The sequence below is a fragment of the Phoenix dactylifera genome, chromosome 8 (genome assembly GCF_051530095.1).
Source record: "Phoenix dactylifera cultivar Ajwa chromosome 8, Ajwa_hap1_PhDact_Kaust_v1.1, whole genome shotgun sequence".
NCBI lineage: Eukaryota > Viridiplantae > Streptophyta > Magnoliopsida > Arecales > Arecaceae > Phoenix > Phoenix dactylifera.
In genome coordinates, this window is record NC_143197.1 from 22,394,440 (window position 1) to 22,420,243 (window position 25,804).

Here is a 25,804-nt window from a genome sequence, read left to right on the forward strand (position 1 = left end):
ATGAAAATATGAACAGTTCGTCATTTCTCAAGAGGTAATATTATTACCTCAATAACAGGGTAAGGGTATCTCTTTCGAGAGCTATTATTGCATATGCAGTTTTCAATTATAGTCAACTAAACAAAGCCCATTTCTATGGCTGCAATTCTAATTATAATTTAATTTTAGGCAATTGAATCACTGGCAATGAAATGGTGCCTTACTATAAACCCAAATTACAGGTACAGTAACCAATCCACAATAACTTTACACTTGACACAATTGGCACCTCTTAATGTTTAATAGACCAAGATTTAATGAAATAGAAAAATCTTGATAAAAAAAAAACTATTTTCAGATTTTCTAGAACAAAATTGAGTTCAATTATTCCAAATCTAATATTTCTAGTTACCATGCATGTATCATAACTGATTCTTAACAAATGCCCCAGGTCATTCATTAACAAGACCCTATCTTCAGAAATGGAAACTTATATTGAGAACGAAGTCTTGCAACATAGGCATAATGTTCTCGACAGACTCAAGCAAGCAAATTTATGTCTATCATAAAAGACACAGAGCAACAACTATAAAAAATTATTTGTATCAAAGCACCCCCTCAAATCCAACTTGCATCTTGATAGATGGAGAAATTGCTGATTGTTGATTTTCTTTTTCCCAATAAATTATGAACCAGATCAACAGTTCTCTTCCAAAGAATATTGTCTCCATTAGTTAGCTGCGACAGACTCTGATTGTAGTTTTGATTTTTCTAAGAAACCTTAATAAGAAATCGAAGGACGTATCTGAAAAGTAATGACTATAGAAAGACTAGGCATCCTTACCATCCCACCCACCACCACTCCAGAAGCGAAGCTCCTTTGCCGAAGTAGTCAAAAAGCCATCACGAAGACACTGCCACCTCCCTGGGCATGTCGCATTGAAATCTGAGAAACTGCTCAGGTATGGCCGCGGACTACTTGCTGCAACCCCAGCCATACTGACCACCATCTCATCCTACAACCTCTCGGGTCCTCCAAAACCTCACCTCCATCTATTCAAAGCAAGGGTTTGGCTTCGCTGTGGAGGAGGAGACCACTACAAGGCCTCATGCAGGATGTGGCCATGAATTGTATATTTATTGACATGAAAAGATAAACTAGGTGAACAAAGTGAAACACATCCTTGTTGGCTACAATAACAAGGAATATGAATAGATAAGTCATACAATCAAGATCCACCGTACTGGTACCGGTCGGCGGCCCGAACCGGTCCATACCGATTCCGTACCGGTTCTTCAACAATAAACTACCGGTACCGGATTCCACGCTGATCCGGTACCGGTCCCAGACCGGACCGGCCCATACCGGCCAGTACGGACCGGTACGACAGACCATGCATACAATACTAAAGTTTGGTAGTAATCTGATTTTAGTCCTGGTGAGGAGGCGTTCAATATTCAAAAGAAAATCAGTTGGACATCTCCGATGAGAAAAGAACCATCACCATTATATCCACCAACAGGGTAGAACTCCCCACAGGCCACACTTCTTCAAGAGGGAAAATAACCTTGAAGGGGAGAAATTGGCTATAACATCACTTACAAATCCCAATACTTTTCAACAAGGTAATATTTTCAAATAAAAACACATTAATTATGTAACTATAAAGATATGGGGAGAAGATTGTGACAAAGAAGTACCCAAAAAAGGAACAAGTTATTTAATCAATTGCAGGCAATCAAAAAAGCCGCAAGGGTCTACAAACCAATTTACAAGGTGAAATGCAATGTTGTGCCAGAAATACAAGGCAAGAGATAATGCTATGTAGCATTTAGGTCATCTAAATGGAGACTAGTTCAGATCTTTTTAAGCAATCACATGAACTATTGATCAGTCTGCTAATATAGAAATCCGCACTTAACCAAAAATCCCAAGTGCGTAAACCAATCTTAGATAACAGCATAGCCATAAGTGGGATCATCCCCACTACATATTTTTCATGATATGCAAATGTGCAAATAGCATATCCGATATACATTTGCTTGCATGCAACATAAAAACTAGACAACTAGAGACATCCATTAATCTCAGATTTTCTAGGATGGTCCGTTACAACACATGTTCAATGAATGGACATGCTGTGTTCATCATTCGTGCTAACAATATTCATTGGAACAGCAAGAACATACCAAATTTTTCTGCTAATACTAATAAGCTTGCCTCGTCATCCAACACTCATTGATTTTTTGAGAAAAGACAGTTCATTGATTAGTTGGTTTTCCCAAACAGACCTGTCAACGTAATCAATCCGAGCAAATATGGCATTTGACAAATCAACCTCACGTGTATTCATATGCTTGCAACAAAGAAAATGTTACATAAATTGCACTATAAAAAAACTTTGCAGGTCATTTGAGAATTGGAAATAGCAGTGCATCAGAAACCTTGGGATGAACATGTATTCACTAATATAGTCCTCATCCATACATCCAACTAAACCATTATTGAGTACAGGATCATAGAGAATTCAAAACTGATGATAATTGGCGCCTCACAAATCAAACACATGCATATAAGAACGGTGACAGAAAATGCTATACAAATTGCACTATAAAAAATTGTTGCAGAATTGCAGGAGACTTGAGCATTGGTTGCAGCAGTGCATGACACAGGCAAAACCCTCTATCATGCCTTGAAAGTAGTTGTAGAGATTATAGAGAAAATCATAACAATACGGCCTCTCCTGCGGAGTCAAAATAATTGTGCAGAATGTATAGACTAAATGAGCTCAACCTTTGAAATAAATTACTGTTTTCTTGAAATAAATTACTGTTTTCTGCTCAAGAAGTAATCCCCAACGCTCAAAAAGATATGTTTTCCCAATTCCAAATCAACTGCTGGCTGATCCTTCACACAATCTATCTTGATCTGCATGGGCCAAGTAAATAACCACCCATTTGTGACAGTTAAATTTTATGCAAACAAAACGGGGTAAACAAATCCCAACTTCATATCTGTATATGACAAAAAAAAGCAATATGATGGATAAGGGAGATGCTAACCTTTCCATTCCCGACTTGAAACTCCAACTTCAAATTGAAAAGATCCCTTGATGATAGATATATCTGTAAAGCATCAGCATGCTTTTTGTTTCCTGAGAAGGAGAGGAGAAATATATAAGAAGAGTAACAATCTTAAAGCTTTGCGTCAAGAGTGTTTGAATACAGGAATAGTAGAACTCCAATAAAGGACCTGAAAATAATGCAAGAATAGCATCAGAATCAAACACCAGAGTAGGCTTTGCAAAGCTGATGACAAACGATGCCCCAGATACCCCACGAAATTCTTCCTGGCAAAATATGACCTGCAAGTAACCATAACTTCACTGGTGATAGGTTCATTTTGAATGTAATAATAATCCTCATCCAAATTTAAGAAAACACAACAGGTACTGGAGCCAAGAAGATAATAGCGAAGTCAAGTTTTAAGCAGTTTAATTATAATATCAAAGGGCTTTGCAGGTAATAGTTGCAAATTTACAGTAAGTTAGGTTTGGCGGCCCATATTTCAAAATTCACAAGCAGTTTAATATTACACGAGCATTCTTTGGATTTCACAAGCTGGCATTAAGATTTCTGCACCGCTATTTTTGTTTGAACAAAAAGCAAACTTAAAAAGTCCCAGTATCACTCACTCATCAAAGGAAAAAAAAGCTATGAAAATTAAGGATACTAAGAAGTTGGTGAATGTTGATTCAAGATACATTAGCATAATTTTGATCATCAGAAAAGCTCTTAGCCATCAAAAAAGCTTCTGTTTCTAACACTCACAGCATCTGATGGAGTCCAAGAATGATGAAGTAAAGGAGAACCCAATGCTTCCCTAATGTATTGCTCCTGCACAAAGAGGAACAGAAAGTGAGAAACTTTTCTGGTTCACTACTAAACAATTACCAAGTTGCAACAAAGAACCTGCAGGATGTTACTCAAAATTACCAAGGTCATACCTGTGAGTTTACAACATTCTCCAGAATATTTTTGTCATTGTCTAGAGGTTTGTAGTAAACCTCCACAATATCAGTCAGTTCCAGTCCAGCTTTCTTTCGTAACTTCTGGACTCTGTTAACAACCTGGGATAAGGAAATTTACAGGCTAGTCAAGAATCAGAAATTTATTCTATCATGCACAGCATATAGTAATCATAATGGCATGAAGATCCTTTAGATGTCCAACCTCAAACAATATAAAAGTATACATTGATAACAGGACAATAAAATGAACAAATGCTAAAGTTTCTGCCAAAACATATTAATAGAAATGGAAGTTACTACAATAAACAAGTACGTAGTCATCTTGGGCATTCTTCTGAAAGCAGAATTTTGATGCAGAGCATAGCTAAACATCTCCACTGATGACTTCAATGGGTGTTTTGTTGAAACACCTTTATTCTAATTTGCAACCCAAAGGTGAAGAAGAAAAGGCTAGGTCATCCTAGCAATCAAGATAATGAACAAAGTATCCCACGGACTTGCCAAGGGAATATCATCATATGACAAGTAATCATTTAAAAATATAGTGCCTTTACATTCTCATTTTATGTCGTTAGCAAGTTAGAGGCACCATGTTGTTTGATTAGTTGAATATACCGTATGGTTGAAGGTTGGAATAAGACCTATTTTAGGATTAGGACAGTGTAAATGACATTTTAGCCTTGTCACCTCACTCGCCTGAGTACTTCCTTTTCACAATCCGTAAGTATGAGGGATCAATTTTTTGAGCTAATTATGATAAATAACTGCACCAACTAATAGTGTTAATGATACATAATATTGACAAATTAGACAATATACATTAATATTTCAATAATAAACTACCCAACAGGTTCCAAACAAGTGGCTGGAAAGCTGTAATGTGGACTTTAACAATGTAAAAATTAAAATCCAAACAGATTTCTAAACAGGAAGAGAGAGAGAGAGGGGGGGGGGGCATTAACAGTTCGTTCAGACTCCACACAGATTCACAAATCCTTATGATGTCAATAAACAAATTAAAAACTCATAATCACAGACAATTAAAATGTATAAAAAATTAAAGTGATAGAGTAGCAAGGTGAGGACATGGGAGGACCTGTAATGGAAGATGAGAAGGCAGGAGATGAAAAGTGGCCTCTGATTAGTGAAAAAAACCCCAAAACAGAACTTTAAAGGTGGATGTGGAGCTAAGTTCATTCAGCTAGGAGACGGCCAAGCTGAAGCCTTTTTTAAAGCATATACCAAAGAAAAAAAAACAGCAGGTTCGCTTGCCTCAATAGAAAGCTAGTTCAGATTATGAAACAAGCCAAGCTTGAACATGTGTTATCAAGCTCGGCTAGAACACAGCTCAAGCTCGATTAACTCCAAACATATAATGACCCTAACAAAAGCAGCTTACTACCCAGCTTGGTTTGGCTTGTTTGCATCCCCAACTAGGTTCATGATCAATCTTTTAGAAGACTAGGATTGTTTAAACCAAAAATCCATAAACTCAAAGGAATTATTTTCCAATCATTCGACCAACATCTCAAGTCAGTTTGCCCTGTTCCAAGATTACAAATTTAAGCTTTGATGTTGATCTCACTATCATGAAAGATTTCATAAGTGAAACATTCATATATAAAAGACCTTTATGTACCTAAGTATGTAGATATAAGAAATTCAGATCCTTTTGGCTATTTACCATATTTTTGTGTTCTGAAAATCAGTACTCTCTCTCTCACTCACTACTAAGAATGATCCAACCAGCAATTAGACATAAGGCTTATGCCAGTGTAAGATTATAGCTTTCCCAAATTTTACATTTAATGTAGATTAGACTGGTTTTTTTATTTGCACCATGCAGACAAATTCATTTCAAATCTATCAATAAGTTGCCCATGACACTGTTGTGGACCAAAAACTGTGCTCTTCTGGAAGAACGAAATAATGAGATAATAATTTACAGGACTTATTAGACTATTTTCAAATAAAACTAACTGCACCCAAAATTGCCATATTTTACCTCGCGAGCAACCCCTGCCTCAAACAATGACTCGTCAGCTTGTAAATCCAATACAACCAAAACATCACCTAAACAGAACAGAATAAATTACTTAGCACCTTAAGTTACAGTAGGTTGTTAAAAGAAGAGGAATCATCTCGTACCATCGCCAGAAGCATCTATTTCTTTCTCCTTTACATTGGCAGGACACTTGAATTCCCTCACTATCTGAAAGTGTAATAAAATTTTCCATTAGCTTTTCATGAAGTTTCCACATTACAAATGAGACAAAATGTAATTAAGCATCTTGGAGATCCATGAATTTTCTGATCGCTGCACTATTTATTCCAACAAGGAGCACAATGTCGATGTTTTTTATGTTCCAGTGAAAATATACGATGGCCTCACTATCTAGGCAAAAGGAAACCAAACAATGACAAATGGAAACCATCAACAATAAGACATAATAAATATGTTGTGGTAAACTCAAATTTAAGCAATATCTCCATTAACCAATAATTCCATAACAATACATGCTTGGCAAACATAAATAACAGGTGTTAATATTAAAAATGAGCAGATTGAATTTCTTAGAGTGTTGGTTCATTATTACATTTATTTCCAAATCCAAGATAGAGATGAGAAATGAATAAAGTATAAACTTCTTAATACATGAAAAGATTATCAAAAAAAAGGGTCATTACCCAGAATCTGGGCAATTCAGGGTTCTAGGAGAGGCAGACTGGGGACAGATTCAACCTTTGGCTTTTTCTTCTTTTTTTTTTCTTTTTTTTTTTTTGGGGGGGGGGGGGGGGGGGGGGGGGGGGTACAAAGTAGCTGCCCCAGGACACAAATGCCTACCACTGCACATTGCACTTGTCAGAACAGGCCTTTTACCAATGCCCCAAGAAATGGCCCCTTATACGAAAAGACTATCGATCTCAAAAAAAATAAAAAACACTTTATAGTGCAGTAAGCATCGCAAACACAATTATTGATATCATAGTAGTAAAATAGGATTTCAACATTAACAAGTTTTTAGTTATATAATAATGTCAAACAACATCTTTTAAATACATAGAAGCTATAAAACTTTTACAAGGGAAAAAGCATAACACAGAGAAAGAAGCAGCATATAAAAAAGCCATTTATTGGACATGCTAAATATAAATGGTATTTGGGCAAAAAAAAAATGGTCCAATGATGACCATGAAGAATCGTAAAGTAGTATTAATTGAAATGTGTGAGGCTTGTCTACTGCTCAAAAACAATTGCAAGAAAAGATCCAAATCTTTAAGGCAAACTTTAATCGGATATAAGTGGTTTACAAAATCTTTTGAGCTTCACATTTGGGACTTGTAACTACAAAATCAACTTCCTGCAGTATCATAATGTTCCTCCAACAACATATACCATACGACCATTAACACTTACCAAATCATGTAGCTACTGGATGAAAAATACTTATAACCCAGTTCTCAAAAGACAAAAAAAGAAGGTTATCTCTCAAAAATCTCAAAGAATGTTTTCCATACAGATACAATGTCTAAATGAATGGAAATTGAAAAGTAATGTATTATGATTGCAAGTATATGAGGAAGGACCTTGATATCAGTCAACTTCAAACAGTGCCCAGAGAAGGTAACTTCTCCAGATCTTTCAAATGCTAAGATGTCGGCCTGTGACATTGCCTTAACCTCCTTGGCAACAGTTCCCATGGCTTTTCCAAGTCGTTTACCAAGTACACTAAGAGAAAACATAGAAGAAATTAAAATAATATAATAAATAATGGAAAGAGCATGGAATTACTAGAGAATCCATAACATACCTGTAATCAGGCTCCGCACGTAAAGAAGCATATTTCAAAGGATCATTGCATGGGACCACTGATTTTATATTGAGTTCTTCCATCACATACTACAAAAGAAACCAGATTTCCGATAAAATAAGAGTTCAATCTAAAAAAAAATAACATGAAAACATCATAAAGATTCAAGAATGCAGAAGTTACATAGGATATAGAAAATTTACAAAATAAGCAAATAGAGCTGCACAGAGTTGTACATACAACTACATATCTGCATATACTACCAAATATATCACCTTATCTCAGGAGCAAAGAAGCTACTTATTTAAAAATAAGTGAAAGATAAGTCTTTTCTTGTTTATTAAACTAACTAAACGGTTTTTTGATGGTCAAGAAGGAACCGTAATAGTTGTTACTCATAATAGGGGGTACATCTTACAATGCCTGATAATGAAGAAATTGCATATTCTAAGAAATTGCATATTCTAAGAAATTGCATAATAGGGGGTACATCTTACAATGATAATGAAGACACTGGAGGATAGGAATTTCCAACATGAAAACCAACTTCCAATATAAACAACCTGTTTTCACTTTTTGCTTTATTAAATTCCTATATTTCTACTAGTAATAAGCAGTATAGCACAGAGTCACAATAACAAAATTACTACATCAATGAAAGTTAGGAAATGCAAAGGTACATAAGCACTAGATGAATGGAACAATGAATAGGGTGTTCAGGTGGATTTAAAAATATAAAGAAGATTGAAATGAGCAAATCAGAGCATGACTGTGATGGGTTTGGTGTTTCCTACACCAACATAACAGAAGAGAGGACCAAAGAGGACTTGGAAGGACAAGGAGATAAGAGATCACAAGAGAAACAATTTTAGAGGATGTTACTAGAGTTAAAAACAATCTACTTAGTTTCTTAGAGCAAGGGTATATGACACATGCTATATATTTTTATTATTACTGCCTACTTTCTCAATGAAATTCATTTTAACAATTGATATGTATTAAGGGAATTGGGGGCAAATGGCCAGCAGGTGCAGTGCATACAAATGTGAAGCTTCATCAAAGCCAAAAATGTTGGTTAATATGAAATCTAGACCTTTGAAAGAAAACAGACTATTATGCATGACTGTTAAAGAGAAAATTTACATACACCATCTCTAGAGAATAATAACAGCCTTATGTCCAAAAGTCAAAACAAAAGAGCAATTTAAAAGAAAACACTATTTAATTTATAAAAAAATGGGTTACTATTTCTACAAACCGCTCTTAGTTTCCCTGCGATGTCTTCAAGAAAGTCACTGTCAGGATGAACAACCACCATCTCTCTGAATTTGAGTAAATATATAAAGGTTAGTCTTAAAACAAACAAGAGATGGTTGGTATTAGAGTAAATATGAGCACAAGCAATCGTACTTGAGTGGTGTTTTAAGAGGCTTGTTATGACGCTCCCGAATGTTACGGGCAAGATCGATGACAGTCATCATCCTTGTAACACTTTGTTCAATGCGTTCCTCTCTCTGACAATGTCGCAGTATAATTGTTCAAATGCATAATAAGATAAAGGGCAAAAAATCGACAGTGATAGATGAATAATCGACAGGAAGACTATGGAAGAGCATTATCACCTTCCCTCTTGTTGAAGGGAAACTACAGTAATGAATGCTTTCCTCGGATCCGACAGAAACCTTGCGCAAATTTTGATAAAGAACCTCAGTGAAGAATGGTGTAAATGGAGCCATTGCTTTACAAGTAGTTAAAAGCACCTGTTGCACACAATCATAAGCTAAGATCACTAAAGCTGGTTGCCTTGTAAATTGTAATATAACATGTTACACGAGAAGTGATCTTAAGGGTAAAGATGGAATGTCTTTGTGGCATACATAACAAGCATATAAAACAACAGAATCTACTAGAAAGAATAAACAAGAATGAAATGAACCAAGTTGGGTATTGGCATAGCACTTCCCATTGCTATTTGGTATGAGACGTCATAAATCTAATTCATTACTAAGAAGCATTACATAACAGTGAGATTCATAAAGTTGAGGCTCGAGATCATATAATTGGATTGGATTGGACACAGCAACTGACAAGAGAACATGTCAAAAGATCATATGCCTACAGATTGGCAACATTATTTTGGAAAATCACATTATACCATGAATGCTGTTGGCAAAAAATCATCCTACCCACGTGTCAATGCAGTAAATCTTACAATTTAACAGATAATCTATTATAACACAGACTTAGGCAAATTTTTAAATTTGCAAACTCTAAAAAAAAACAAAACAAAACACCTAATAAGGTGCAGAATTCAAAAGGAACAACTAGCAGTACATTATACCATACATAAGTTTCTAAATGATTGCAAGCCATGAGTATGCACGTCCAAACAATACAGAGAAGAAAAAGGGAGAATTTTCTTACATGATGAAGAGTGGAAAGTGAAATCCTGCCATCCTCCTCTCCAGTACGCCCTTTTAGCCTCTTACGGTTAAAACGCACATATATATTTGTAAGATTATCGATAAATTTTAGAAGATATGGTACAACCTGCACAATGCACAAAATCAAAAGCATTAGCTAAAAAATAAAAGAGACTATGTGTTACAGTCAATAATTTAACTAAGGCATGCATACAAACCGTGTACAACCGATATGCATCCATCTCTTGGCGGACAAAGTGAACAAGACTTTCAGTAGCAGAGTTGATCCACTGGTCAAGCACATTTGAAGATTTTTGAAGAGTATTATAATCAATAGGAATAAATGGTTCAAAACCCTCAACTTCCAGTCTTTTTGCATTTTGAACAAGAAATCTATATGCATTATACCACGGAAGGAAGACATCTTTCACCTGCTTGAACCAAAGAATGGAGAAAAACAGAGCAAATATCTGAAAGTTTTAATAACAGATGAAGAAAAACATAGTAACTTAAAGGCATGACAGTTTCATGAAAAGAATTGTAATGAAATGAAGAATATATGGCAACACTTACAACACCATATACGCCATCTTTTTTGAACCTCAAAGGTTCTGCACGCACAACTGGTGAATTTATGAGGTATAATCGCAGAGCATCCTGTATGAAACAAATGTAAAACTACAAGAAATATAATTGCAGAAAAAAGATATTACCCCTAAGTTTTTCTACATCTAAAACAAGCAACATGCAAGATGAAACAAAAGAAATATAACTACAAACAAATCTTTTGGAAGTACTATGTTGCTGACATAGGCGTACCGCTCCATAATCACCTATGACTTCCATAGGCGAGGGATAATTCTTCAACCTTTTGCTCATTTTCTTCCCGTCCTCAGCAAGGACAAGACCATTGCATATTAGATTCCTAAATGCAGGTTTTCCAAACAATGCAGTAGACAATACCATGAGAGTATAGAACCTGCAAGATCATGCATAAATAAGTATCAAGAGGTAACACATCGTGCGTCAATGCTTGAAGGACACCATTAATCTTGCACGGACTAAAATTTATCAACCCAGACCTTCTAGAAATAACTGAAAACATCAATTTCAAAATATTGCATGTATGATTGGATAATAATGGCCATGATATTGTGTATGTATAATGAACAACAATAACAATAATAATAGGAGAAGACCAATGAGCAAGAGATCAAGCATGGAAACTTCAACCTTGCATGCCCACTGTACCAGTTAGTGGAGATGATCAGCAACCAAGTCCATGTACACTACAATCTCAGGTATGTACATTCATATAATCATTGTGGCAAATGGAAATCATACAGGGGGAAGAAGATGGATCACTTGCAAGGGATTTGGATCTCGTAGTGATGATTTCAAGTGTAGTTAACCTCCATTAAAACATTGTTTCTCTTTATTCTTCTCAAAATAGAGCACATAATTATTTAAATAGAGGCGATTGACTCACTAAAATATGCAAACTAGACATTTGATACTCTACAGAATCCCATCCAACCATATCTTAAGGAAATGGGATCAGATCACGCCATATATTCTTATGGAATAACCAGGCCAAAAAACATGATTATTGAAAAATAAATTACATCAAAAAGGGAAAGGATAGATAATGTGACATCCCCATGCCCTTAAACAACATTCTCCCTCAAGCATTGTCAAAAACATCCATTGCCGACATACATTACTAGCTTCATCCAGATTGCTCCGATTAATACCAAAGTTCCAAGCATTGGTGTCCAAAGCTAAACTTTCCATCATAGTTAAACGATAGCCCTTTCTCCTTTGGTGCACATTGGCAAAAGTCAAATTCTCTACTGGAAGGGCACAATCTTTACACATATTCCTCTTGAAGACAATCCAAGAAAAATGCTAGTTGGAGAGTTATTGCTTGAAGGACCTTCATTCCAACCTTGATTTCATCTTGGAGACTTCCCACAAAAAAATTCAGGTACCCAATTGGCAACTCTCCCTCAAATTGTGTTTGGCATTCCGAAAGAATTCCAAATTGGTGCAGCTTTGAGTGCTCCTCGAACTTGCATAATCAAGATGGCCAAATTAGTCATAAAAAGCGCAGTGAACTGTGGCAAAAATAGTCCTGTCACAATTCTCTACAGGATGGCATCCCCAAGGAATGCAAGCCCAAGATACCATGTGATCCTTTGGAACATTGTTGACTTCCTTGAATTGTTCTGCTTAGAAAACCCATCTTAAAAGATCCTGACTATCAAATTTAGGAAATCTGAGTCCAAGGTATACTGAACCGGCCCATACCGGCCGGTTCAGCTCGTACCAAACCGGTCCGGTCTCTGACCGGTCCAGTTCAGCCTTAAAAAATGATTCTGAGCCCTATTGGGCCAAAACCAAGTGGTACCAAGACAAAACCGGCCCGAATCGACTGGTACTAGATGCGTACCCGACGAAACCGGACAGTTCCATCCGGTTCACCGGTTCGCACCGGTTCGCCACAGCGTGCGTTGTGTTATGACCAGTTTGATCGGTTCGCACCGGTTCGCCACAGCGCGCATTGTGTTATGACCAGTCCCAAACCGGTCCAAACCAGTTCCAAACCGGTCCAGTAGGCGACCGGTATGCCTACCGATATCAGTTCAGCATACCATGCCTGAGTCTCACCATACAAGTTTCAAGAACCATTAAACCATCTCTTATTCCACGCTGGCCCTAGAAACTTGATAGATCTATAGATGGTGATTAGCTTGCAACATTTTGGGATTGATGAAGGCTCACCATGCACCGAGCATCTAAAAAATCTAGTTTGAACCCTGGTCCACCAAGAAACCAAGGTTGATAAAAGGACTCCGTAAGAGTCTTAAAACCCTATCAAACTGAAAATAAAGCAAACTAAACTAAAACTAAAAATGGAAACTTTAAAATTTATTCTCTTCCATCAGGTGCTATGCTTTCAGTAACAAAGCTTGATCTTCTAACTTTGCTACATCAGAGATCCGACGATGTCTCTATGCGGAAGGATGTGGAATTTTCACAGGCATCCATCCCAGGCACCTACAGGCCAAGCACAAAACTAGGGGGATGAGCAAAAAGGGAGGCATGGTGTGAACCACAATCAGTTGTGGAGATAGAGAGAGATAGAGAGAGAGGGAGGGGGGGAGGGAGGGAGGGAGGGAGGGATTGTTATGGTCAGAATTCAGTGGGGAAGGGAATCGAAGCGTTACATTCAGGTCAATATGCTATTATCACTGCCTCCAACATGAGTATCAAGATGCATAGGACAATCAAGAAACTGATGGCATGCACATACATAATCATAGTGCTGTACAGTAACGTACCTGATGGCATTAACAGAGTAACATGAATTGCTTACGAGTTCTGAAGAAGTATATAACATTAACTCTATATATGCATCCATGTTATGCATTTTGGAATTTATGAAGTCATATAAACCTGATTCTCCGTATATTGGACAACAGTAATTGATAAAAACAACTAACATTTAAAATCATGATTTATGATGGCATGATGTTTAAGCATTTTCGAAATATTTCCAATCTTTCATTCATTTTGTTCAAGAATTATCAGTAATATTATAAATTCTTTAAAAATTACATTGGTTTCTTTTTAAAAAAGCATGTTCCTTGGTTTTGGCTAGTTATAATTGAAGCTAAACAACAGTTTTCAGTTTTAAGCCTAGTTAAAGCATTATAAGGAAGCAAATTTTTGTTATTTGGAGTTGCTAAAGTTACTGTAAACTTTGTTGCTAACAGGCTCCAAAGTTCTTGCCGATAGGGGTAGCACAATCCATACCTGACCTGTCAACCCAACCTGCAACTGATAAGATAAATAGGTTTGGGTTTGGTTTAAACAGGTTTGTGTCCTGAATAGGTAAACCCGTTTTACTTGTTTTTTTAAAAAGGTCAAGTTCACATTAAGGGTTCTGACACGTCTAACCCAGCTAGACTCGTTTAATATCTAAGTTGATTCAACCCTAGCCCATTAGTTCAACATCTGGCCCATTCAGTGTTCAAGACAAGATGGTCTAAGGCAGCCCATCCCTCACAATTTTGCCTCCCATGGTCCCACATCTCTAGTCTCATTTTTCTCACATCCCTCTCCCAAAACCCTCCCATCTCAACTCGCCTCTCAAACCCTTGCCTCACCACCCATCCCTCACAAAACTGCAAACCCAAAACCTCTCCAACCCCTCCAAAGCCCCTTAAATTCCACCCAAATGCTTGCCTCTCAAATCCCATCCTCCCAAACCCTCACCTTCTAGACCCGCCCAATCTCTCCAAACACTCACCTCCCAATCCCCTCCCCTGAGTATACTCATTGGATCTCCTACTTCCTCATCGCTCCCTTCCTCTCCTACTTCGCCGGATCTCCAAGACCCCGCCTATGAGAAGATTTGCAAGAGGGCCACCCACAATGACCTCATTGCCTTTGCTAATGGCTTTTTTACATATTTCATTTCAAGGTCCATAGCACCGAAACTGGAACCCATGCCGGTAGGCCAGTGGTATGGTACAGTACTGTGACATGCCGTTCTAACATGTACCGACTAAGAGAAACCAAAGGGGGAGAGAGGAAAAGAGAGAAAAAGATAGAGGGAGGGATGGAGAGAGAAAGGAAGGGAGGGAGAGGGAGGGATGGAGAGAGAAAGGGAGGGAGAGGGAGGCTCTAGCGCTGCGTAATAGGATGCCTGCCCCTATTTTCTTAGAAAAGAGGAAAAGAGTGAGAGGGAGGGAGGGAGGGGGAGAGGGAGAGGGAGGGAGCTTTCGAGCCCCCTCTCCTCCAGCAATGAGAGGGAGGGGCTTTGTTCCCATTATATTCCTTTTCAAAAAATTTTAAGCAAAGTTAGCAGCTGTTGCTAACTTCACCTCTTATTTTTTGAAATTTTTCATGTGATTCACCCCTATTACCCACCACCAGAGGAGAGGGGGCTTGAAAGCCCTCTCCCTCTCACTCTCTCAGCCTCTCTCTCTCCTCCTAAGTCTCCCTCCCTCTCCCTCCCTTCCTCCTCTCCCTCCCTCTCTTTTCCACCCAAATGCTTGCCTCTCAAATCCCATCCTCCCAAACCCTCACCTTCTAGACCCACCCAATCTCTCCAAACCCTCACCTCCCAACCCCCTCCTCTGAGTATCCTCACTGGATCTCCTACTTCCTCATCGCTCCCTTCCTCTCCTACTTCGTCGGATCTCCAAGACCCCACCTATGAGAAGATTTGCAAGAGGGCCACCCACAATGACCTCATTGCCTTTGCTAATGGCTTCTTTACATGGTTCATTTCAAGATCCATAGTACCGAAACTAGAACCTGGTAGGCCAACGATATGGTACAATACTGTGACGTGTCGTTCCGACATGTACCGACCAAGAGAAACCAAAGGGGGGAGACAGGAAAAGAGAGAGAGAGATAGGGGGAGGGATGGAGAGGCAAAGGAAGGGAGGGAGAGGGAGGGGGGAGAGAGAGGCTGAGAGAGGGAGGCTCTTGCGCTACGTAATAGGATGTCTGCCCCTGTTTCGTTTGGAGAGAGGAAAAGAGAGAGAGGGAGGGAGAGGGAGGGAGAGAGGGAGGGAGAGGGAGAGGGCTTTTGAGCCCCCTCTCCTCCAGTAATTTGTAATAGGGGCTTCGTCCCCATTATATTCCTTCTCAAAAAAATTTAAGCGAAGTTAGCAGCTGTTGCTACTGACTTCACTTTTTATTTTTCGAAATTTTTCAAATGATCCACCCGTGTTACCCACCACTAGAGGAGAGGGAGCTTGAAAGCCCCCTCCCTCTCACTCTCTCAGCCTCTCTCTCTCCCTCGGTCTCTCCCTTCCTCCTCTCCCTCCCTTCCTCCCTCTCTCTTTTTTACTCTCTCTCCTTCCTCTCCATCTCCCTTGGTGGTCTCAAAATGTTGAGTGGAACCGTGTCAGTCCACCTCCGGTCCGGTACACCACGACCCGAGCTGGGCGATTCGGGGTGGCACGGTGAACCTTGGTTCATTCACTTTGGTTTCCCACCACCCTCCCCACTGGCTGCACCACGTGGCCCTACCGAGTCTGGCACCTAGAGCAAGGATTAGATCTTTCCCAAGATGGAATCAACTCAAGGTATGCTACCACTCAAATCCCATAAATTCTAGAATTAGGGTTTGGGAGGATGAAATTTAGAGTTAGAGAGATGAAGGGGGAGGTGAGAAACTAGATCGGGGAACAGATTAGGACAGTCGAACCCCACCCAATCTATTTTTTTAAAAGGTCATGAATGTTGGGATGGATTACTTTCCTAATAAATATATCAGGTTCAGATTGTAATGCTAAACGGCTCAAGTAAGGGTTTATATTTTTTTCATCCCGACCTGTATCTAAACCAACCTGTATCTGAATCCACTTGTATCTGAGCCGACCTATATCTGGCCTAATTGCGACCTTTACTACTTGATATACATGGATTGAATATTGATACTTGGGCTTTGTTCAACATATAACAAATTGCAACACAAGGAAATTTTGAACCATAGTTTGCCAATAAGGCTCCAGACCAACCAACTTGCCACATCACAGTATGAAGGCTAGATAGTTGGCCATAATCAACAATCTGGCAAATATATATGCAGCAAATTAGAAAGTGTTAATAATTAATTTATTTATTTGACAATTTTTTATAATTTCACTACAAGAAAAATTGCTAGCGAAAATAGCGCTTATATGTGATCATGTATAAAAGCCACAACACTAGGAATCATCTTAGTAACAATTTCTGATACAACTCAAAACTAAAGAAAAAGGCCATATGGAGGGGAACCATCAAAAACATAGATAAGGCATGCTATAATGAACTAAGGAACAAGCCAAATTTTCAAATTCATTAATTTAGGACTAAGAAACCAGAATCTTAGAAACATGTTAGAATAATAAATACAACCTACGGAAACTGCTGCAGTAATAGATGAAATAGAAGACTTGCAACAACATAGATGACAAGGGGAACCATGACAGACACATTTAAAATCACTATCCCAATTGGAGATAGATTTTTTATGTCAAACTTGAAAGGAAAAGAAACCAACCATCCACGAGTCTGGTCGAGGCCCTCGGCCACAAAATGTCCTGGAAAATTATTTTCAAAGAGTTCAGCATTCTCAAATGGGTAATGAATATAAGCATACGGCATGGACCCACTCTCAAACCAGCAATCAAATACCTGAAAAGGCATAAGCAACCATCTCTTGCATCAATTTACACCCAATAAAAAAGAATAAGAGAGATAAATCAAATGCAAAAATGAAATAATACACATAACCATAACCAAGTATTTATTAGTCCTTGTCCCCTATATAGACGTCTGCTTTATGACTTCTCTTTGCAATCATTTTATCAAGGGCTAATCTAGTGTTACTGGAAGCTTTTTCAAATCCTTTTTCATAATTTCTGATGTAGGTAATTAAAATTTAATGTGCTAGACTTACTTGTATATGCAAACCACTAAAAGGATGATTTTCAAATTATGCAGAACAAACAAACTTTAGGTGCTGCAATTTATTAATGAGTTGAGAAATCAAGTATAGAGAAAACAATGATCTCAGCTGAGATATCCATCCGGGATTGAGGGATTACTACAGAGCATGATAAATAAAACAAAGAAGGCTACCAAATTATACAGCAGAGGCACGTGAAGCTACATTCAATGTGTTCAAGATCCATTTCTTTCACCAAGAATGTTGCCATAAGATGAGCATCAAAGCTACAATTACACTTCAATCCATGAAGGGAGGCTAAGGAAGAGCTACAAATTATAATAACAGTATTTTAAGAGTATCACAAAAATCCATGTTATGGACTTCTTCAAATGAGAACCTACCAAAAGAAAACCTGGGTGGCTACACATGACGTTACCAATTCTCATGAAAATTTTAGAAGATCCACTTAATGCAAATTGTGCAAAATTAAATAAGTAGCCTATCCTCAGTTTTCATAAAGAAATTATCACAACAGATGGCATCAAAAGTGAAATATACAATGAATTCTGGAAGTAATGCAGAAGAAAATATAGCAAATGATACTTTAATCCAACAAAAAAGAAAGGAAAAGGAGGGGGAAAATTAACTACAATATAAGTTGAATCATAGTGTATAAGTATACATTACAGAAACCACTCTCACAAGAGCAGCGATACGTGAAACAAATCAAGAGTCAACATGCTATACAGTGTCTGAATGAAGCGGATCAAGTTTCCTCCTCCTTTTTGTCTTCATAAAAAATAGAAAATAAAAAAAACCATGCAGTGAGACCATGGTTCTGGACTAAGCCCTACCGGCAAAATGTCTAAATCAGAAGTTTCAGTGGAAAGAGAAGCTTTCATGTTCAAAAGGGTTGATTGTCTATATATTACATAGCATGAATATGTTACCCTGGGCAACACCTCAAAGAAAACCATTTTCAAGAATGGCACATTGATCAAGAATTTCCAACATTTACACTTGCAGATAAAAATGATTGTGTGTTAATATTAAAGAAAAAATTTTCCATTGTATCTCCAATAACCACCTTCATTCACTACCACTGATTAACAGAGAACTTAGAACAAAAAAGGATCCGTAAGGAACTTCCTAGTTTTAAAAGATTATCTCATGGTGATTTCTCAAAGTAAGTGGTATACTGAGACATGCTCTCCTGATCCGAGTCTGGAAGCTTGCCTTTAGAATTCACACGAACTGGTAATAGAGATAGTAAGATGCTACCAGATATTCGGAGGTTCGAGAAACTTACATCCTCGACACGGCGAAGCACACCATACTTTGGACCACGACTATCAGGAATTGTAATATGGTCAATAAAGTGACGATGAAGATCTGTAACCTGAACCATAACCAATAAAGATTGGTATGATATAGATATCCATGTACGAAAAATCATGTATACAACCTGAAAAGCGAAATACTAAAAGGGAGAAAGATGGAACACAGAATATAATTTAACATCAAAAACATAATTCAATTTTCAATTTTTTTTATGACAGAACAAGCAAAAGATACAAAGAAAAATTATGTCGAGCTTCCAGATATATCAAACTTATGTAAATCAAGCAGGCACATTTACCTTAACATGCCGCTTCCATGCGAGAAACTTGAAGGGGGAAACAATGAAACACAAAAATAAACATAGGTAAGAACAAACCTTAACACCAGACTTCTCTTCAAGTTCACCAATGGAACCAATAACAACTTTCTCTTTACCATCCTCACTTATCCATACAGGAAGAGGAGTACCCCAGAATCTACTTCTACTAACAGCCCAATCTCTAGCATTTTCCAGCCAATTATGAAAGCGTTTTTCCTGCAGTCAAGTTGTCAGGTAAGGAAACAAAAATACATAGAAATTGCAATTTGTTTTGTGCATGCAAAAAGCAAACAGAGGCATGATGCTCGTAGCATAGCAAATGCAAAAGATATCTGACTTCAAATCTGCTTCAAACCACTTAGGCTATCAAGCAAATGAAAACATGATCACGACTATAATAAACATCTGTTATCACATTCTTTTGCTTTTCTAGTGATTATCCCAACTATTGACCATCAATGTGAACCATGTTCCATCATGGAAGATGACCGATGAGCCATTGCATTATTCAGGCACAAGCCAAACTGAAGTACCAACCTACTTCAGGAAAGAAGGGTAAGCAGCACCAACACCTTCCCTCACACTAAATAAGGCACCTATGATGTCCACATTTCATTAATTTACAGGAGTGATTAGAGTAAATTTGGATGGTTTCAAAAAATTGAGGTACTTCTCCAACAATGTAAGAATTTCTCCAAGAATGTGTAGCAATGGCACCATTCTCTTACTATTTCCCTTCTTGCATCGTGCTAGTACACGAACATACAGGGAGCAAAGACAAGTGTTAACAACAGATTATGGGAGAGGCTAGTGCAACAAAAATTTACTCGGACCAAGATTTGCCGAACCGTCCCAAACCAAACAGTTCTGGCGTACAGAACTAAACCAATCCCTAACTAGTACAGTTCGTCTCATCAAAACGATGACACGTTCGAGGGTTTTTGCCTTTTCGGTCTCATTTGCTCTCGTTTCTCCATCTCTAGCATCCCCTCACACTTGTCTCACCCTCACCGAGTGACACCGATGCATGTCGCACTCCAACCCCCCATCTCTCCTTCCCTTTCTCTCCCCCATCCTCTCTCCCCCTCCCTCCCTCTCATTCTCCCTCCTCCTCCCTCTCCCCTGATGTTGTCAGGCAAGGGCTCCTCGACACCACCATCTTTTTCTTGAGCACGGTCCGCGCGTCCGCTACCATGACCACAACGTCTCGAGCCTTCTCCTCAGAGGCTAGAGACCACATCTTCGCCCTCCCGACCTAAGGGTTTCTTCTCACCAGTGTCCCAATCCCTCCATCTCCTTCCCCCTCTTCCTCCCTCTCTCTCTCCTCCTCCCTCTCCCCCTCCTACCTATTTCGATACACTTTGGCATGATGCGGTATGGACCCATACCGTACTGTACCAATAGCCAATCGATATAGATCATGGTATCGGTCCGGCGAACCTTGAGATGGGCAATCTGCATTCAAAAGTAATGCAGATCTAGTATGATACTTTGGTGCCAACAGAACTAATTATCTAGCAACATGATAGGAAAGGCCAAGGATTAAGATGCCAATTGTGCCTAGTGGCAATGAAGCAACATGTACCATGTTTGTGACTTCTCAACATGTCGCATAGCTATATCCCAAGTTTTGTCCTAAGTATGTAAAGTACTAGCATGGCATGAGGCCTACCTTGCCAATGCCAGGTTATAATAGCGGAGCAATACATCACTTCAACTCGGGCAGGGCATATACAATAGATGGTAGTCACAAACTCACAATGTTCAGTAAAGAGAAAAGATTAATATGGCTTCACACTGAATGAATGTCAAAAAGAAGTATTGAAGAAATCCATAGGGTGAAAAGATCTAAAAATTAGACAAGATGATACAAAACATATAAAACTCTACTGCAGTCATATGCAGGAGAATGTAGTAAGAGCTAGGGAAGAAAGATGTTCAAGGGAGGGGGGGATACCAGGATCATCAAAGCCTTCAATAATAGGATTAACTAGGGTAAGCGAAGAGGAGATCCTCTGTGATGTTATTTGATTGAAAATCAATATTTGACGTCAAAAAAAATGCTGTAAACATTACAGAATTAACTTCATGGAATGCATCCAATTGATATATAGCAAGGAGGTTCCTTACATATATGATGACCATTGTGTTCACGACGTCCATGTGGTGAATCAAAGGTAAATCAATGGCCCCAACTACCAGCTAAAACCATAACATTTTGGGCGAAAATGCACCAGTGTTGGTTAGAAGCAATTGGAAGCCAGCCTAATTCCAGAGTATTGTTGGATTCTTGAACAGCTCCAAGAACAAATCAAAGAACCAGGAGAGCTGAATTTAATGCGCATATGCCTCCTACTGTCACTTTAAGTTGTATTGCTACATCTTTAACTTTGGCAAGGAGAAATTAATCTTGACTTTTCCAAGTTTCAAGTCATTTTCTGAACTTTTTGAATTGCCCATGATTCCTTAAAATAATACAACTGGTAATGCAACTTTGACGTGCAAACTCCTGACATATTCAGGAAATAAAAGAGTGCAAAAATTAAAACCTTGACATATTCAGGAACCCAGTATGTCTGTTTGTTACTCTCTAGCAGCTGCTCTTTGATCTTTTCAACAGCAACAAACCTATAAAATACATTCTTAACAAACTCAGCATCTAGTACAGCAAAAAGAGATCAACATCTATTAGACGGATTCTGATAAAAGAACCAGAGGCAATAGGAAGTTCCTTCATGACCTGACATTGGTCTTTTAGAAAATTTTAGTCAATGAGAATTGTAAAAGCCCATCAGTTCCAAACCATTCATACTACAGAATTATTTAGAAGAAATAACCAAACATTTCCACATTATGTACCTGTTAAAGTTCGCTAACTGCTCAATTTTCAGATTGCACAGTTGTCAAAAGCTTCAAAAGGGCATATATCCAAAGAACAGGCATAGAGAAGGAAAATGAAAAATGAGTGTAACAAATGAAAAATGACTAACCTTACGAATTATTACCTGCAATTTTATTAAAAGGTTTGACAGTATATGCCCTTATGTAAGTCATGAGTATTTAAAAAAAAATGTAGTAAATGAAAATGACTAACATTATAAACTATTGCCTAGCTCAGCTATACTATTTTTTTGCAATGTCTTCCTTAAGAAAGATGATAAATGTCGATTTGAGGGGGAAAAACCATCATACTATAACATGCACAATATCTTTCTTGATGCAGGAAAAAATGGTAATGAAATTTGAAGTCCTTAGTGTTATGTTCTTAACTAAAAGTATTATTTTATTTTTAAAAATCCTTTAAGCTAAATGCCATTATATGGATACAAATACTAAATTGAACTTTATGATTAATGAAAGGCCACATTTATTGGGCCAAAAAATGCAAACATGTGAAATAGAGTAGATCAAGCACCAGGCTAGACTAAGCTTGGGCCGCGCTCTGCAGTAGAATTTAGACCCGATGTCTATCCCCAGGTCCGGCCCAGCCCGAACATCAGGTTTAAATTTTTGCCCAAGTCCGATATAATATTGTAGAGCCAATCCCAGGCCCACCACCAGCCCGGTCTTCTATTTATATCATGAGATTAATCATTTTTTTTAAATATATAATATATTATTATTTGATTATAATATATAATTAATTAATATAATTAACATATAAAATGCGTGTATATATATATATATTCTCAGGCCGAGCTACGTCATTTTTTAAAGTTTCCTAGACTCGGCCCAATTTTTTGATCGGGCATACTTTTTTGCCCAAGCCCATGCCACAAGCCTATTTTTAGTGCCCAAGCCCACTAAATTTCGGCCTGGGCGGGCCACCAGACCCGTGATCAGCTCTAATGTGAAGCGGTGCTATATGTGTTGGTTTGCATTAAAACATATCAAACATATCAGGCCACACAAATTCCATACACATGACAAGAACCAGCAAAATGTGGTACAGGCCAAGCTTTTCTTTTCTTGGGGAGGGTTTGGAGAGCAGAAGAAAAGCATATGCTAATCACAACTTTATTTTCTCAAAGATTCAAGCTAGCACATAAAGATAACAACATTTGTTTCAATTTCTTTGCAATATCTTTTTTTTGATAAAATCTTTGCAATATCTTTTGAGAAAACCAAAATTGTGTCATTTTTTATAGTTTAAATGCTTGAAATTATGATAAAGAATACCTTGAACTCACTAATTTTGGCCAGCTGATAATCATGGACAGTGTTGTTTAATAACATATGGGAAGGAATGGATTTCACCCAAGTACTACCAAAAAGCAATATATTTCTGAACAAAAAGGCTAATCTAGTCACATTCCTTACAATTGATTTTGGATTTTCCACACAATAAGGGTCAGTCTTCAACCTAGCTGAAAAGATTTAATTTTGAATTTAAACCTGATTTTAAAATTAATATCAGAAAATAATTACTAAAAAAAATGCACGTTGTTACATAATTGTAAACTGGTAGCTTACCAAAAATGGCTAGTAATAACAAAAATTTGGGTGCAAAATAAGTTTAGTACATATCTGCCCCCAAAATTAGGACAAATTGAAAATGAACTGACTAAAAGTTATGTACTTGGATGATACTATTATAGTTATCCGTAGCAGACAATGACACTGAAATTTTCCGAACAAAGCAACAATGAAAAGGTAAGGTTAATAACTTAATATAAATCATTTTGATTGCATTTAAACACAATGAACAACTGAGATACGGAGCCTTGTTGATTGGAGTAAGACCAACATAAAATATAAAACTACAGTGACCAAGCCGAGCCTAGAGGAAATGAAAGAAAACACATAGCTCCAGAACCTTCACTTACCAACTTGGAACAGCCCTGTAAAGGAGAGGAGTGTCCGATCTCCAGCAGAAAGGATATGCATGTGTGATACTCCCTATACTCACAAGTCTTCCTTTTCCCTGTTGAAATTTCACCAAATGTGTCTTTCAGAATGTAAAAGATACAATATTTCCTCTTTCAAGAAAACCATTTCTGACATTATACAATATTTTGATTCAGGGAAGAATTTTTATGTAATAGACCTAGTATAGCAATACATGCCGAGAATTAGCAGACAAAAATTTACAAAATACAAATGACTTATTGGTGATAAAGAGGATTGCTACTGTGCTTTCATCCTAAAAGTATAGTTGAATTAAAAATATTTAGTATTCCATAAGAACAAGAAATCAAATAAAGTATACGATTTTAATCTGCGAAAAAACTAATTTTCAGAAACTCATTATCTATATGGTTAAACTTAATATTCTGTTACTTAAATAGTTTTGATCATTTTACTTGGCATTCTATCCTGAAAAAGGTTTGAAATACCCGAAACAGGGAAGTACCAGTCACGCCTTGGTATGGTATATATGGCGGTATGCCCTTGTATCTACTCCTGGCTTATCAATGGGTATACAGTACAGTACAGTATAATTGGTTATTAAACCCTTGAGCTAGAACTAAATTTAATCCAAACTATAAATCAATAATAAAAAAAAGATAAAAAAATAATATTTATTGAATTCATTTGTAGAAATATATTGCACTAGAAGTCAAATATACTTCATTCCAATTGGTTTTGATTATTTGTTTAGTCTCGATAATCATAGCATGCAGACAATATGTTTCTCTTCCACATGGCATTACAGCAATTAGTATAAAAGATCAATAGTTAATGGCAGAACAAAGAAATATATGGCACAAGAAAGGGAAAGAGACATCAGCAAAGTTGCTCAAAAGCATTTTAGTGCACTAAATTTTAGTCAATCATATTTAAAATTTTATAGACAGTTTAGAATGAATATTAGGCACCAGATAATTGTTCCATACATAGATAAGTTTCTCAAGAAATACACAGGCAAAACAGATCTGACTCGACTTACCAAATCAGGGAAAAGTCCAAGTTACATATAATGAAACATCCAAAAAAAAGGGCATGAGCACCAACTTCTTTATAGCAGTGCTGTTAAGATCGGGATGGAGTTATAAACGCAGAGAGGACTAGATCGAAAAGAATTGTCGATCGGATCATAGATCGTAGATTTTTTCTGATTTCTTTTAGAATGTTTAAAATATAAAAGATATGTGAAATTGAAGTATGAGTAACTATAAAGTAAATGAATGGAGAATAGAAAGCCATACATACAAAAACTTTATTTTTCACCAATACATGTACATATATAGCATGTCTATATGAAATAAATGTTTTGTTCAGTTTTTCAAGAAATTTATACATTTGCACTCAATCTCATTATCCTTTTAGGTAGATTCTTTTAGGAAACACATGGACTAATCATTAACATATTGCAGCAAAAAGACAAATATTAGCAACTTGTTTTAACTCTATGAACTCCAATAATAGACTTGCTAATTTTACTTCTCAACAGCGACTGGTGATAAGTAATTTAAAAGCCACATAGTCACATAAATTCTGAA

The 25,804-nt window shown here is 37.4% G+C and overlaps 1 protein-coding gene across 2 annotated transcripts in view; it reads right to left on the bottom strand.

The window, feature by feature from the left end:
- Nucleotides 1-2,412: 2,412 nt before the first annotated feature.
- The window catches only part of LOC103697015 (isoleucine--tRNA ligase, cytoplasmic-like), a 40,712-nt gene continuing 17,320 nt past the window's right edge, over nucleotides 2,413-25,804 (bottom strand). Inside the window, exons 7-27 of one of the 2 annotated variants that reach the window (XM_088703093.2) lie at nucleotides 24,188-24,285; nucleotides 21,911-21,989; nucleotides 19,419-19,577; nucleotides 19,011-19,100; nucleotides 17,312-17,445; nucleotides 11,065-11,224; nucleotides 10,819-10,902; nucleotides 10,464-10,676; nucleotides 10,247-10,372; nucleotides 9,445-9,582; nucleotides 9,233-9,336; nucleotides 9,081-9,144; nucleotides 7,823-7,911; nucleotides 7,599-7,740; nucleotides 6,159-6,222; nucleotides 6,016-6,083; nucleotides 3,987-4,109; nucleotides 3,811-3,876; nucleotides 3,233-3,344; nucleotides 3,043-3,134; nucleotides 2,413-2,908 (exon numbers count right to left, since the gene is read on the bottom strand). In XM_088703093.2, the coding sequence (XP_088559219.2) occupies nucleotides 2,807-2,908; nucleotides 3,043-3,134; nucleotides 3,233-3,344; nucleotides 3,811-3,876; nucleotides 3,987-4,109; nucleotides 6,016-6,083; nucleotides 6,159-6,222; nucleotides 7,599-7,740; nucleotides 7,823-7,911; nucleotides 9,081-9,144; nucleotides 9,233-9,336; nucleotides 9,445-9,582; nucleotides 10,247-10,372; nucleotides 10,464-10,676; nucleotides 10,819-10,902; nucleotides 11,065-11,224; nucleotides 17,312-17,445; nucleotides 19,011-19,100; nucleotides 19,419-19,577; nucleotides 21,911-21,989; nucleotides 24,188-24,285 (2,307 nt within the window). In that variant the 3' untranslated portion in view covers nucleotides 2,413-2,806. Of the gene's footprint in view, nucleotides 2,909-3,042; nucleotides 3,135-3,231; nucleotides 3,345-3,743; nucleotides 3,877-3,986; nucleotides 4,110-6,015; nucleotides 6,084-6,158; nucleotides 6,223-7,598; nucleotides 7,741-7,822; nucleotides 7,912-9,080; nucleotides 9,145-9,232; nucleotides 9,337-9,444; nucleotides 9,583-10,246; nucleotides 10,373-10,463; nucleotides 10,677-10,818; nucleotides 10,903-11,064; nucleotides 11,225-17,311; nucleotides 17,446-19,010; nucleotides 19,101-19,418; nucleotides 19,578-21,910; nucleotides 21,990-24,187; nucleotides 24,286-25,804 lie in introns of those variants that run through there. The other variant, XM_088703094.2, reaches the window with a different exon arrangement.